The sequence below is a fragment of the Mobula birostris genome, chromosome 6 (assembly GCF_030028105.1).
Source record: "Mobula birostris isolate sMobBir1 chromosome 6, sMobBir1.hap1, whole genome shotgun sequence".
NCBI lineage: Eukaryota > Metazoa > Chordata > Chondrichthyes > Myliobatiformes > Myliobatidae > Mobula > Mobula birostris.
In genome coordinates this window covers 42,525,382-42,539,442 of record NC_092375.1, presented here as the reverse complement: position 1 = coordinate 42,539,442, position 14,061 = coordinate 42,525,382, and the positions used below count along the sequence as shown (strand labels likewise).

The window sequence follows — 14,061 nt, the reverse complement described above, 5'->3', positions numbered from 1 at the left end:
CTCTCTACCTCTACACTTGTGGTATCCCATTATTTAAAATTGTATTATAAGTAAAATTTATTCTGAGGATGTGAAAACTATTAATGTAACTAGGCTCCTTCTTTTCAATAACTTATCCTTTAACATTTTGGAAAGTTATCTGTTTTACCTATTTTAACACAAAGCAAAAATCTGACTGATAGCATCCTCGTATGCAAGAAATATAGTATATGCTGAACAAAAGCTACTTTATAAACCTAACCTTTAACTAGAGGTTTAAAAAGTGTGCATTAAAGCCATGTAAGGAATAGTACTTTTACTATTTTTTTTACAGGTGAAAACCTCTGGTCAGAAGGAAGAAGGAAGTTTGGGTCTGTTTACCTATCCAGTCCTGCAATCGGCAGATATTCTGTTATACAAGTAAGAGATACAATTCTACAGGTTTGCAAGTCAATTACTTGGTGTATGCATGGATAAGTGTTCATAGTACTTGTGTATTATTTGTAGAGCTGTTCATGGAGCCCGGAGGTTAGATCACAAACATTTCGTCGATGTTTGAGGTGACATCAGCAGTGTGAAATTGAATGTTGTTTCTGCCAAGTGCTTGCGTTTATATTGGTCTGACTCCTTGATCAGATTGGTTGATTGTTGTGCTGGCCGCTAATCTCCACTAGGTCCTGGCCAATGCAACGGCCACCCAATCAGAACGAGGCAGACCAATGTAAAAATAAGCACTCAGCAGTAACAACTCTCAGTTGCGCACTAATCATGTCACCTCAACTGGTGATGAAAAGTTTGTGAGCTACCCTCCAGGCTCAGTGAACAACCCTACAAGCAAGCAGTCAACCCGAGCTACCAATCTGTTCTTTCATTTCAGTACATGCGTATTTTAAAGCCTGTGAAGCAACTTAACAGGCTTCATTTGTCCTGTCAGCATCTGTATATTATTTATATATTCAATATTCCCTTAACTTATTTTAGCTGCATTTCATAGATGCATTGTGCCTTCCTTTCATGCATTCTCTTATTTGATTACTGACTGCATATTGAACATGGTTGACATATGCAAACAATCCTGCATGTAAAAGAGTCTATTCCATCGTTAATTAAGCTTAGCCTGCCTTTCCAGCAGCATTTGAGAGCCATTTAGCTCTCCACAAGGGTCATTGTAGCTTTGTGGTTTAATAACTAGACTAGTAAACCAGAAACCTACATTACTAATCCAGAGACACGAGTCTAAATTTTAACACAGTAGTCAGGAAATTTAAATTCAATTAAGAAATAGATACTCAATTGAAGTAGGTGGGATCAGTAATTGTGTAACTGGATTATCATAAAACTCTTCTGTCTCGGTGCTACTGTTACCCTGGTTTGGTTTATACATGTAGTTGTCTCTTTATTTCTTTTGAAATAATTAATTAAGTAGTGCAGAAAGAGAGCAAGAGTAGTGAGGTAGTGTTCATGGGTTGGTTCGTTGTCCATTCAGAAATCTGATGGAGGAGGGAAAGATGCTGTTTCTAAAGCGTTGCAGCTGGCCACCCTCAGACAAATATCCATACTTAAGAGGTTTAAATTTACAATCAGAAACACAATTGAATTGACTTTATTTCTTACATTCTTCACATACATGAGGAGTAAAAATCTTTACGTATCCATCTAAATGTGCAATTTATAGTAATTTGTAATAAATAGTATGTACAACAGGACAGTCAATATAACATAGGAATAGAATTGTATCAGCGTGAATTAATCAGTCTGATGGCCTGTTGGAAGAAGCTGTCCCGGAGCCTGTTGGTCCTAGCTTTTATGCTACAGTAGCAGCTGGAACAGTTTGTGGTTGGGGTGACTCAGGTCCCCAATGATCCTTTGGGCCCTTTTTACACAGTTGTCTCTGTAAATATTCTGAATAGTGGGAAGTTCACATCGACAGATGTGCTGGGCTGTCCACACCACTCTCTGCAGGGTCCTGCAATTGAGGGAAGTACAGTTCCCATACCAGGCAGTGATGCAGCCAGTCAGGATGCTCTCAATTGTGCCCCTGTGGAAGGTCCTTGGGATTTGGGGACTCGTGCCAAACTTCAACCATCTGAGGTGAAAGAGGTGCTGTTGTGATTTTTTTCACCACACAGCTGGTATGTACAGACCATGTGAGAACCTCAGTGATGTGTATGCAGAGGAATTTAAAGTTGTTCATGCTTTCAACCTCAGATCAATTGATGTCAATAGGGGTTAGCCTGTCTCCATTCCTCCTCTAGTCCACAACCAACTCCTTTGTTTTTGTGACATTGAGGGAGAGGTTTTCTTGACACCACTGTGTCAGGGTGATGACTTCTCTGTAGGCTGCCTTGTTATTATTTGAGATGAGACTAATCAATGTAGATCATATGAACAATAAACCTGCCTCCTCCTCACTTGAAGATTACAATATTGAAACTGGTGTGTGACGAACTTTTGCAAGTATTATTGTGTATCCCTTTCCATGTGCTGCAACTTTAACAGCATCAGATCTTTTTGGGAATTTAGACTCCATCCAAAATGGGCACAGATCTTGGAGAGTGCCTGAACCATCAGGCCAGATATGTGCTGGCACTTGTAGCTGTGAGACTGTTTGTGGGGAGGACAAGAATTGGTAGTTTCTGAATTAATATTTTGCATCCTCCTTATGCAGGTTCTCTGCTCCCTTTTACAAACCCAGAATAAGAACCCAATCCTCACCCCACCACATCATCAGCCCCTATACTTTTTTTCTGGTAAGGAATTCATGGCTGGAAGTTTACCCTTTCCCTAACATACTCGACCATTGCCCTAACAAGCCAGTTTTGTACAAGGAAGTGATTAAGGTAAAGCACCCCATCAGCATCAGTGTAAGTAAAACCAAGAGCTGTCAGTCACTAATGTTCAATTATTCCATATAACTTTTTGAGACTTGAAACATAACCCAGGCTAACACATCAGCGTAATATTGAGTATCACACTGGTAAAAGTCGTCTTTTATATGAAATGTTAAAGCAAGATTCATCAGCCCATTAGGTGGAAGTGGAATGTGCTCTTGTAATTAAGAAGGGCAGGGGAATTCTGCCCAGTCTCAAAGACAATATACACTCAGTGGCCACTTTATTCGATACACCTGTAAACCTGCTCGTTCACAATCATGTGGCAGCAACTCAATGCATAAAAGTATGCAGACATGGTCAAGAGGCTCAGTTATTGTTCAGAACAAACATCAGAATGGGGGAAGAAATGTGATCCAAGAGACTGATTGTGCAATGCTTGTTGGTGCTTGACAGTGGTTTGATTATATCAGAAACTGCTGATCTGCTGGGATTTTCACTTACAGCAGTCTCTAGGAGTTTACAGAGTGCAAAAAACAAAAAAAAATCCAGTGAGTGGCAGTTCTGTGTGCTAAAATGTCTTGTTAATGAGAGACATCGGAGGAGAATGGCAGACTGGTTCAAGTTGACAGTAAAATGACAGTAACTCAAATAACCACCTGTTATAACAGTAGTGTTCAGAAGAGCATCTCTGAATGCACAACGCATCGAACTTGAAGTGGATGGTCCATAGCAGCAGAAGGTCACAAACATACACTTAAGACCACTTTATTAGGTACAGGAGGCACCTAATAAAGTGGCCATTGAGTGTATATCATTTGACCAGCATTATTAAAATGTTTCTGGTTGTTATAGTACTTTAACTTGTGATTCCTTCATATCTGTAAATGTCTGCCGCATTTTTCTCCACGACAAATGACCACATTTAAAAACTTTTGATGAGATCTAAATTGCCCTGGATGTAAGGATGTCTTTCAGGTACAGTTATTTATGGTCCCTTGGAGAAATGTCTTTTTAAATTGTGCTCTTGTCATTTTTAGTCAAATCTAAGCGGTGCTTTTTTTTTTGTTTCCTGTAAGGTCAACCCACGTACCTGTTGGAGAGGATCAATTGCAACACCTAGAATTGACACAGGATTTAGCCCGAATCTTCAATAACCAATATGGCTGCTTTTTCCCTATACCAAAAGCTATTCTAAGTAAGTAAAAAAAATCTACTACCACTTAATGGTTCTTTTTTGCACATCCCATATATTTCCTAGATGGCTACAGAAAGCTGAACAAGAAGTAAAGAGACCAATGCCCAGCTAAAGGAATATCTTGAATCTTTATGGTGCTTGAGGGTGTACCAAAGTACTGCTTGTCTTTTCTGACACATATCTGAAATGGTCATTGCTGTAATGTATAAAATACAGCAAGCAATTTTACAACAGCAAGGTCCTAGAAGTAATAATGTTGTAATGACTGCATAATCTGGTTTAATAATGTTGATTGAGAGATAAATACTACCTTGGACCCAAAATATAACTCCCATGTTCTTCAAAATAATGTTACAGGGTTGCTTACAGTCATCTGAAAAGGCAGGTAAATCTTCAGTTTGACTTCTCAGCAGATTTTGAGAAGCTATTAAGCAAGTGAGATGAAAGGCTATAAGGAAAAAAAAATTTAGGGGAATGACTTTTGAGGGCAGATAGTCAAGTTTATTGCCATTTAACTATATACATGTATATAACATATATAAGGCTATAATGTGTATAAAAATGCGACGACATTTCTCCAAACCAGGGTGTGAAGCACAGTAGTACACGTAACACATGATAACTTATGGAGCTAAGGATAAAATCTACAGATGAATCACACATAAATAACAAAATAAAGTGTATTAATCTTAAATATTGTAAGGTGCAAAACAGATTAGCCGGCAACACTTCAAATATGATGGGGCAGGGAGTTCAGAAACCTGATAGCTTGGGGGAAGAAATTATTTCTCATCCTGACTCTTCTTGTTTTTATACATTGTAGTCTCCAGCCTGATGGTAGAAAGTCAAAGAAGATGCTGGATGAATGGGTGGGATACCTAATAATTCCTAGGGCCCTGCATATGCAGTGCTCCTGATAAATGTTTCCGATGGATGGTAGGGAGGCCCCCTATGATCCTCTCAGCTATTCACACAGTTCTTTGTAGGGACTTCTGGCCCAAATATTGACTGCTACCATGCAGATGGAGATGCAGCTTGCCAGATGATGGTAGAACCACTCATTATGAAATAGATAGAGGTAGAAACTGGAGAAATGGTGTTTCAGAATGAGAAGGAAGAGTGAAGTTAGAGCTTGGTAGCTCAGTAGCTATTGGAGGTAAGGAAGGCCACTATGCCTGCGAAGTGTAGGACTAGATAGAATCAGTGAAAGGATCCTTGAGAAAGCAACTATTTGAAGAGTGTTGAAAGGGTGAATAAAGTTTTCAGGAGCATTATGGAGCTGAACTAGGAATGTAAGTAAAACATAGGAATGCAAATAGGCCTGCTGAGCAATTAGATATGGTTATAGTTCAGGACCAGCTGCTGGGGGAACTGAGCAGATCAAACAACATCTGAGGAGAGAAAGGAGTAGTTGATGTTTTGGGTTCAGATGCTGCATCAGGCTGAGAGAGAGTGAAGGGGAGATAGACAATAGACAAGAGGTACAGGAGTAGGCCATTCAGCCCTTCGAGCCAGCACCACCATTCACTGTGATCATGGCTGATCATCCACAATCAGTACCCTTTTCCTGCCTTCTCCCCATATCCCTTCACTCTGCTATCTTTAAGAGCTCTATCTAACTCTTTCTTGAAAGAATCCAGAGAATTGGCCTCCACTGCCTTCTGAGGCAGAGCATTCCACAGAACCACAACCCTCTGTGTGAAAAAGTTTTTCCTCAACTCCGTTCTAAATTGTCTACCCCTTATTCTTAAACTGTGGCCTCTGGTTCTGGACTCCCCCCAACATCGGGAACATGTTTCCTGCCTCTAGTGTGTCCAATCCCTTAATAATCTTATATGTTTCAATCAGATCCCCTACGCTGCATCCTTCTAAATTCCAGTGTATACAACCCCAGTTGCTGCAATCTTTCAACGTATGACAGTCCTGCCATCCTGAGAATTAACCTCGTGAACCTACGCTGCACTCCCTCAATAGCTAGAATGTCCTTCCTCAAATTTGACCAAAACTGTACACAATACTCCAGGTGTGGTCTCACCAGGGCTCTGTACAACTGCAAAGGACCTCTTTGCTCCTATACTCAACTCCCCTTGTTATGAAGACCAACATGCCACTAGCTTTCTTCACTGCCTGCTGTACCTGCATGCTTGCTTTCACTGACTGATGAACAAGGACACCTAGATCTCGTTGTACTTCCCCTTTTCCTAACTTGACACCATTCAGATATTAATCTGCCTTCCTGTTCTTGCCACCAAAGTGGATAACCTCACATTTATCCACATTAAACTGCATCTGCCCACTCACCCAACCTGTCCAAGTCACCCTGCATTCTCATAACATCCTCCTCACATTTCACACTGCCACCCAGCTTTGTGTCATCTGCAAATTTGCTAATGTTACTTTTAATCCCTTCATCTAAATCATCAATGTATATTGTAAATAGCTGCAAGGATGAGTGAGAAGCCAGACGATTGGGAGACTTTTAAGGAACAACAGAAGATAACTAAAAAGGCAATACGGGGGGGAATGATGGTCAGTGTAAATTGGTGAGATGGGAGATTCTGAATTCCAGCTTCCTCCTCGTTCACAAGTCAGCTAGTCCATCTTTGGGTTTCTCTATTGCAAGGATGAGACCAAACACAATCTAGAGAACAGCACCTTGTATTCTGCCAGGATGGTCTACAGCCTACAGCACAATCATTGAATTCTCCAATTTTAGGTAGCCTGCTGTTGGTTCTGTTCCTTTATTTCTCTTCCTAATGCACCCTTGTGCTCTCACACACTCACCTCTTTCCAAACCCCTATCCCCTTTCTCCCTTTCTGCCTCTTCTTCCAAAATCTGGTACCGTTTCCCCTTCAATCCCTGCTTGCCTGGATTAACTTACTGCGTACCCCTTCCTCTCATGTCTATATAGTAGCTATCTCCCCTTCGCACTCTCAGTCCTGATTCAGGATCTTAACCCAAAACGTCAAATATCCCTTTGCCTCAATAGGTGCTGCCTCACTGGCTGAGTTTCTGAGGCAACTGCAGTCTCTTGTGTCTCTGCTTTGGCTTTAGCTCAAGTCAGGATGGTACAAGCTAGTGAGATTGAACACTCTTTATTCAGTCCAAGTAAGGATTCAGAAAGAGCTAGAACCATTCCGGATCATGAAATTTCCAATGGGAAGTGTAACGTATTCATTCTATGTTTTTATCTGATTAATATTTGGCTCTGGTGTTACCTGCGTTGGACTGCGTTTGTACAACATTTAGGTTCAGTATTGAATATTACCTTATTGTTTCATTTTGCTTCCAAAATAAGTATTTTCCCTTTATTCCTTCCTTTTCCTGCAGGTGAAGCCAAAAAAATTAAATCACTGAGAAATCCGGCCACAAAGATGTCAAAGTCAGACTCTCAAAAGTTAGCGACAGTATACATCAATGATTCAGCAGAGGACATATTATTGAAGTTTCGCAAAGCAGTTACAGACTTCACCTCTGAAGTGACATATGACCCTGAAACACGGCCAGGAGTATCAAATCTGATAGCAGTGCACACAGCAGTGACTGGAAAGACGATTGAGGAGGTTGTGCAAGATAGCAAAGGATTGGACACTGCACGCTACAAATATGTGGTAGCTGAGGCAGTGATTGAGAAATTTGCACCAATTAAGAATGAAATTGAAAGACTTAGAACAGAGCAAGGTTTCCTGGAACAGGTTTTGTATCGTGGAGCTGAAAAGGCGAAAGAGCTGGCTCACCCGTTTTACCAAGAAATCCAAAAGCTGGTTGGCTTTAGCTAACCATTTTTAAATTGTGAACTATGATAGCATTGTTGCAAATTTTATTGAACTAAGCATTTGGTAGAAGATATACTTAATGGGTGCTGAGCGCTTATTTAAGGTACATCATTCAAACATTCCTTTTGTTCTCTTCTAAACCTTTTGGTCTCTACCTTTAACTGTTCTCGACAAGAGATCATCAACCTGAAATTGTTTTTTTTCTCCACAGACACTTCCTGATAACCTACTGAGAATCTCCTGCATTGTCTGTTTCTATTGTATTAAATTTCAAACTGTGTTCAGATTAACACTAAATGACTATAATACACTTTATTCTAAACTATACATTAGAAAACAGACCAATGAAAAGCTCATTAGTTTAAGGGAAGAGGTGTTCAAGGTTGACCTAACACTCCGGAAAAAACAACATTTTTTTAACATGTCCTTCAAAGTCAAATTGGATTCAAATTATTTTCCAAAGCAAACAAGATGTATGAAACCAAACAGTGTTATCTAGCATATTTTTCATTGAGAATTCAAATCTGTAACATGCATTGCCATCTGTTTTCCTAAGGCAAAAAGAAAATTGTTTTATTTTGATTGGATTTGATCCCGAGTTAAAGAGGAAAATTTTCACACCTAGCTCCCATACTAATATCCCTGAGCACTTGTGTTAACGTATAGCACAATAAGTGTTCTCATAGTTTTGCCATGACTTCACAATGGAACCTCGTGCAGAGGGAAGAAACTTGAAGGAGGATATGTGAGAATCCTGTTTCGCACATTTCAGCTAACTAAAGACAAAAAGAGGTCAAGAGGCAAGTTCTCTGCCCTCAGAAAATGAACCAAAAATATATGAGAAGAAAACCAGATTAAAATTTGTGCTCTGTGAATTAAATGGGTAAAAGTTGCTGCTAAACATGCCTGTGAGTGTTTCAAAATAGAATCAATCTTTGTTAGTGAAAACCTGAAGAATTAAATGCACATCTGAATATCTATGATATATACGGAACTGTCTTGTAAGGACACAAATGGTCTTGTTTCTCTGTTGATTGAAATGAGACTACGAGGAGTACCGCATTACTCGTGGTTATATTTACATAAATATTGCAAACAGTCTGATGAAACGGAAAAAGGTAAATCAAAGAATTGTGAATTTGATGTAAATCGGTCATCTAGATATAAAGAAAACAAATCTAATAATGATTGTAAAATATACTTTCTACTTCCTGATCTCCCCGGCATATAGTACTGACATGTGCCTCTCTGTCAATCCTGGGTGCTATCTGCCATATCTTCAAAGACCCATTCTTGATGGAGAGGTCTCGATGATATCTTGGAGTCAAATCTGCAGTGTGTAATGGAGAGACAGTTTAGTTCAATCTGACATTGTCTCACCCAGTGTTCAAAACTGAACCCTAATCAATACCTGTCCTTACAATTAAGATCAGCTTGATCAGTAAACACCAGGCCTGAAGCTTATTAATCCTGGGTTCTCTTACTACTCAGATATGTTGATGCTGGTATATAATTTCCCTTGCATAAACATGGCTTTGAGCAATGAGTACATCTACCTAATCTAATAATTTTGATACAAATACCAATCATGTTATGATGTAAAGATTTGTGTTTTATTGATGGGTAAATCTCAAATAAGAAACGTTAGTGCCTTAAACTTGGACTATATAAAATATTCCCATTACTTACAGCACATAATGTGAATGTGTATTCAATTAGGCTCTGAAATAAACTAAATTACGCATGAAGACAAACAGGCTCAATCTGACATACATAAAGTAACTTTTCTATAGTTCTGCAGAAGAGACATTGGTTATATTTTTCTGTATATTAAACAGTGTCTCCCAATCACTTTCCCTGTTGTTTGAGAAATTTGTACCTACTAGTGATTTAATGTGTTCTGTTTTGGAGCAAGGTGGATAGCTACCAATATTGGCTATTTCTGCCAAATTCTCCATGTTTAATAATTTCCTTAACTTCAACCCATCTTACTAGTGGATTCGAGTCAAGAAAGCCAGCAACAGACCAATGGTTAATTACAGAATGTAATTTTTCAGTATCAGTCAAATTGGAAATACAAGAATTTGGATAGGGTCTATATCACTATATACTGTAACTTATGCGACGCATGATTGAACAGCTCACATAATAAACATTTTATTATATTAGTAATTGAATCTATAAGAAAATCTACCTCTCTTGAAATGCTGCCAAGGTCATTGCATGTCTGTCACGGTCACGACTGTTAATTCCTCTTATTCTCCTAATTCCCTTTTCCCTGTGTTCTCCTGGGCTCCTTGATTGTGGTACCTGATTCTCATCTAAACCTGCAGCATAAAATCCCTGGCTTTGCATCCACTCATTGCCAGACCGTTGCTTCAACTAGTGTGGTAATTCACGTTCCCGGCCGCTTAGAATTGTGTATTCCAAGTTTTACTTCAGTACCGAGGTTTACCTGTGTAACTCTGTCTCTCCGTGTCAAGATAAATATTGCCTGCCGTTTGTTTTTCCATTTGCCTTTCCATTTAACACTCTGTGTCAAGATGAGTGTTCCCTGTCGCCTGTCTCCTGTTTGCCGTTCAGCTCCAGCAACGCCCGGTGTCAAAAAAAGTATTGCCTACCGTTTGCCTTTCCATTTAATGCTCCTGTGTCAAGAAAAGTGTTGTCTGCCGCTTGTCTCCTGTTTGCCATTCAGCTGCAGCAATACCTGGTGTCAAGAAAAGTATTGCCTGCCTCCTGCTCTTCCGTTGACCTGCGCTGGTTGCCTGTGTTAACCCTGTCTCTCGGCTGCTTAGAATTGTGTATTCTACGTTCTGTTTCCGCTCTGTTTGCCTGTGTTAACTCTGTCTCTCCATGTTAACGGGAGCATGGCATGCCGACTGCCCTTCTCCCCCAGCCACACTCATTCCCTTGTCCGCATCCCTGCTCTGCCTCGTCCTGCCATCCGGCTACACTCTCTGCTGGCTCAGTGGTTAAACGCCACGTTCTCACCATAGCGACCCGGGTTCAATCCCTGGTCCAGCCTCGCTCACTCCTTGGCTTTCCTCTGCCCAATCCTCACTCCCCGGCCTTCCCTGCAACCATTAATAAACACTCTTCTGATTACGCTACCTCTGTATCAGTGTCCTGCGTCTGGGTTCACCTGTTCGGCGCGTCAATGTCATATTATTAAATCCCAGTAGTGTATTTCAACGAGACTGCTAATCCACAAATCATGAAAATATCTGGAACAAACCAAGGTAGAACATACAGGGTTAATGGTAAGGCACTGAGGAGTGCAGTGGAACAGAGGCTCTGGGAATACAGATACAAAATTCCCTAAAAGTGGCGTCACAGGTAGATAGGGTCGTAAAGAGAGCTTTTGGTACATTGGCTTTTATTAATCGAAGTATTGAGTATAAGAGCTGGAATGTTATGATGAGGTTGTATAAGGCGTTGGTGAGGCCGAATCTGGAGTATTGTGTTCAGTTTTAGTCACCAAATTACAGGAAGGATATAAATAAGGTTGAAAGAGTGCAGAGAAGGTTTACAAGGATGCTGCCGGGACTTGAGAAACTCAGTTACAGAGAAAGGTTGAATAGGTTAGGACTTTATTCCCTGGAGCGTAGAAGAATGAGGGGAGATTTGATAGAGGTATATAAAATTATGATGGGTATAGATAGAGTGAATGCAAGCAGGCTTTTTCCACTGAGGCAAGGGGAGAAAAAAACCAGAGGACATGGGTTATGGGTGAGGGGGGAAAAGTTTAAAGGGAACATTAGGGGGGGCTTCTTCACACAGAGAGTGGTGGGAGTATGGAATGAGCTGCCAGACGAGGTGGTAAATGCGGGTTCTTTTTTAACATTTAAGAATAAATTGGACAGATACACGGATGGGAGGTGTATGGAGGGATATGGTCCGTGTGCAGGTCAGTGGGACTAGGCAGAAAATGGTTCGGCACAGCCAAGAAGGGCCAAAAGGCCTGTTTCTGTGCTGTAGTTTCTATGGTTTCTATAATGGATACAAAAATGTTTTTTTTAAAAACTGGTGATTTCTCAGTGAACCAGCAAAATTATTTGAGAAAAATACCTCCCACTCTATTCATTAGACTCATCCAGCTTCATCAGGGCACAACCCTCTGTACCATCAAGGACATCTTTAAGAGGCAGTGCCTTGAGAAGGCAGCATCCGTCGCTAAGAGACTAATCATAATGAGTAGCTTCTTCCCCTCCAACAGCAGGTTTCTGAAAAGTCTATGAGCTCATGAACACAGTCTCATGATTGCTTATTTTTTGCATGATAATTAACTTATGTAATTTATGGTTAAGATGTATAATTGTATTGCTTCTGCCTCCAAAGCCATTCTGTGCCCTATAAGTCAGTAATAATAATTCTAATGAGAAATTGCTTGCTTGTTTTTAGGGATTAAACAAGTATATCAGTACATATACATATCACTTCAAATGATCCAAGTGAAATTGCTGCAATTTTCCTACTTAAAAGTAAGTGCAAATACAACCACTAATCCAGAAACCACATCTGAGTGTACATCTGGACAGATTATACCATGTAAAATCTTTTCCATGAATCATATCTTGTTTGTGGAGCTTGAGCCCACGTGTGAAAACGTTATTTGTACTACAGGCACATGGTACATACTGGCTTTCATTTCAATGCAGTATTTTATGATAATTTACTATTTTAAGCATTTAAAGGCTGAAGTGTTTTACTAATTGCATGATATTTTAATCTGCCTTCTACTGTCACTGTTGAGCTTATGAACTGCTGTATGAACCCATTCCCTGAACTTCATTGAAACAAGGTGAGACTGGAGAATCCCAACCACAACTTTTATCAAACTTTGGCAGTTTGACTTCTCCAGATCATTTAAATTTTGGTTGTTATCAGCATATCAACATGTTTATTGTTCGGACTTAATTCTTTAAGCTATTTGCAGATATCAAAGTCTAATTTCTTGCACTTGCTTACAGGGCCGTGCCATGTTAGTGATTGGAGAAGTTTGTGAGCTGTCCCCTATTTGTGGCGTGCCATAACTACACATTTACTCAGCCACTGTTCTTTTTTTCTATCAGAAGAAACAAAGCCATCTGGAGATCAGTTATCTTTTGTGTGCTCAACAATGCAATCATTAATTTTTATTACTTCGCCTGTAATTAATCTGACTAGTGCAACACATGGTACAGTTGTATACCAATAAATGAATTAGAGCAGAGCTCTTTAACAGTAAAAATTTTGGTGGACAAGAAATGAAATTTCACATTCTCTACCGTGGTGAAACCCAACAATTTATTAGAAAGAAGTCGCTCCAAACATAATTAGCCAAAATGCTCAAGTAACAGTAATTAAGATAGTTTGATATTTGTATTTTAATATTTTCAACGTACCAACTGATGTAATAACACCTTAACTAATTGAATTGTCATAGTCCTGGCTTTGTTTCCTGGAAGTAACTTTCCAACTGGTTCCATTTTTTAATTTATTATTTTCTGTTTATTAATTTGCCCTGTTGGTTATCATTTGGGAAGTTCATATGGACATGCAATGCAAAACACAATAGAGTCACCAATGTGCATTCATCCTCAGTGCACCTGACACTTAAGTGCATAAGGTCCAACAGAAGGTCTTGGACAATATCCTACTGTGGCTAAGCACCTGTGCCCCAGAGCTCGGCACTTGCCACGCCAAGTTTTTCCATTACATAACCATGATTATGGCGTCTACTCAACAACATGGAAAATGTTTGCCATTTCTCAAGGGTGCCCCAATCTTCTATTGCAATTACAGTGGGGGATTGAAAGAACCCCTGCAGAAATTCCAGATGTGCAATTCTTGGCCAAACTAAGCATTTATAGAAAACTTTTTAAACACACACAGAGTTACTTGCTCTTTCTGCAAAAAAAAAACTAGTTAGCCTTTTCATATAACGGACTGTTTTTCCTCTAACTTAAAAAAAAGGCTTGGCTTTTTGGTTCTTGTATGAAAGAACAGAAGATTATAATCTGTAAAATAAGATTTAATAAGTGCTGTTTTCTTGTGCACGCTACAGCTGCTGCCTATTTTATATTGTAGTTTGCTTGAACACAAAATAAGATTTTTTAAAAAAACATTAAAATTTAGAAGATACATCAGTGACATGGAGGCTAACACAATCACAAAGCCTCTATATAAGTGAAGAGCTGTCTTCAACATCATTTCATCCTCATTTACCAAAATAATCAGAATATTCCATTGGATCACCCCAGCAAATACATTCAGTTAGTTGTTAAATTGTACCTT

At 39.5% G+C, this 14,061-nt stretch overlaps 1 protein-coding gene across 6 annotated transcripts in view; it reads left to right on the top strand.

The window, feature by feature from the left end:
* The window catches only part of wars2 (tryptophanyl tRNA synthetase 2, mitochondrial), a 64,277-nt gene extending 51,145 nt beyond the window's left edge, over positions 1–13,132 (top strand). For 4 of the 6 annotated variants that reach the window (XM_072260342.1, XM_072260341.1, XM_072260343.1 and 1 more), the window contains 3 exons: positions 314–399; positions 3,890–4,008; positions 7,340–9,957. In XM_072260342.1, coding sequence (XP_072116443.1) covers positions 314–399; positions 3,890–4,008; positions 7,340–7,788 — 654 coding nt within the window. In that variant the 3' untranslated portion in view covers positions 7,789–9,957. Of the gene's footprint in view, positions 1–313; positions 400–3,889; positions 4,009–7,339; positions 9,958–12,755 lie in introns of those variants that run through there. The other 2 variants (XR_011886305.1, XR_011886304.1) reach the window with 2 other exon arrangements.
* Positions 13,133–14,061: the final 929 nt, after the last annotated feature.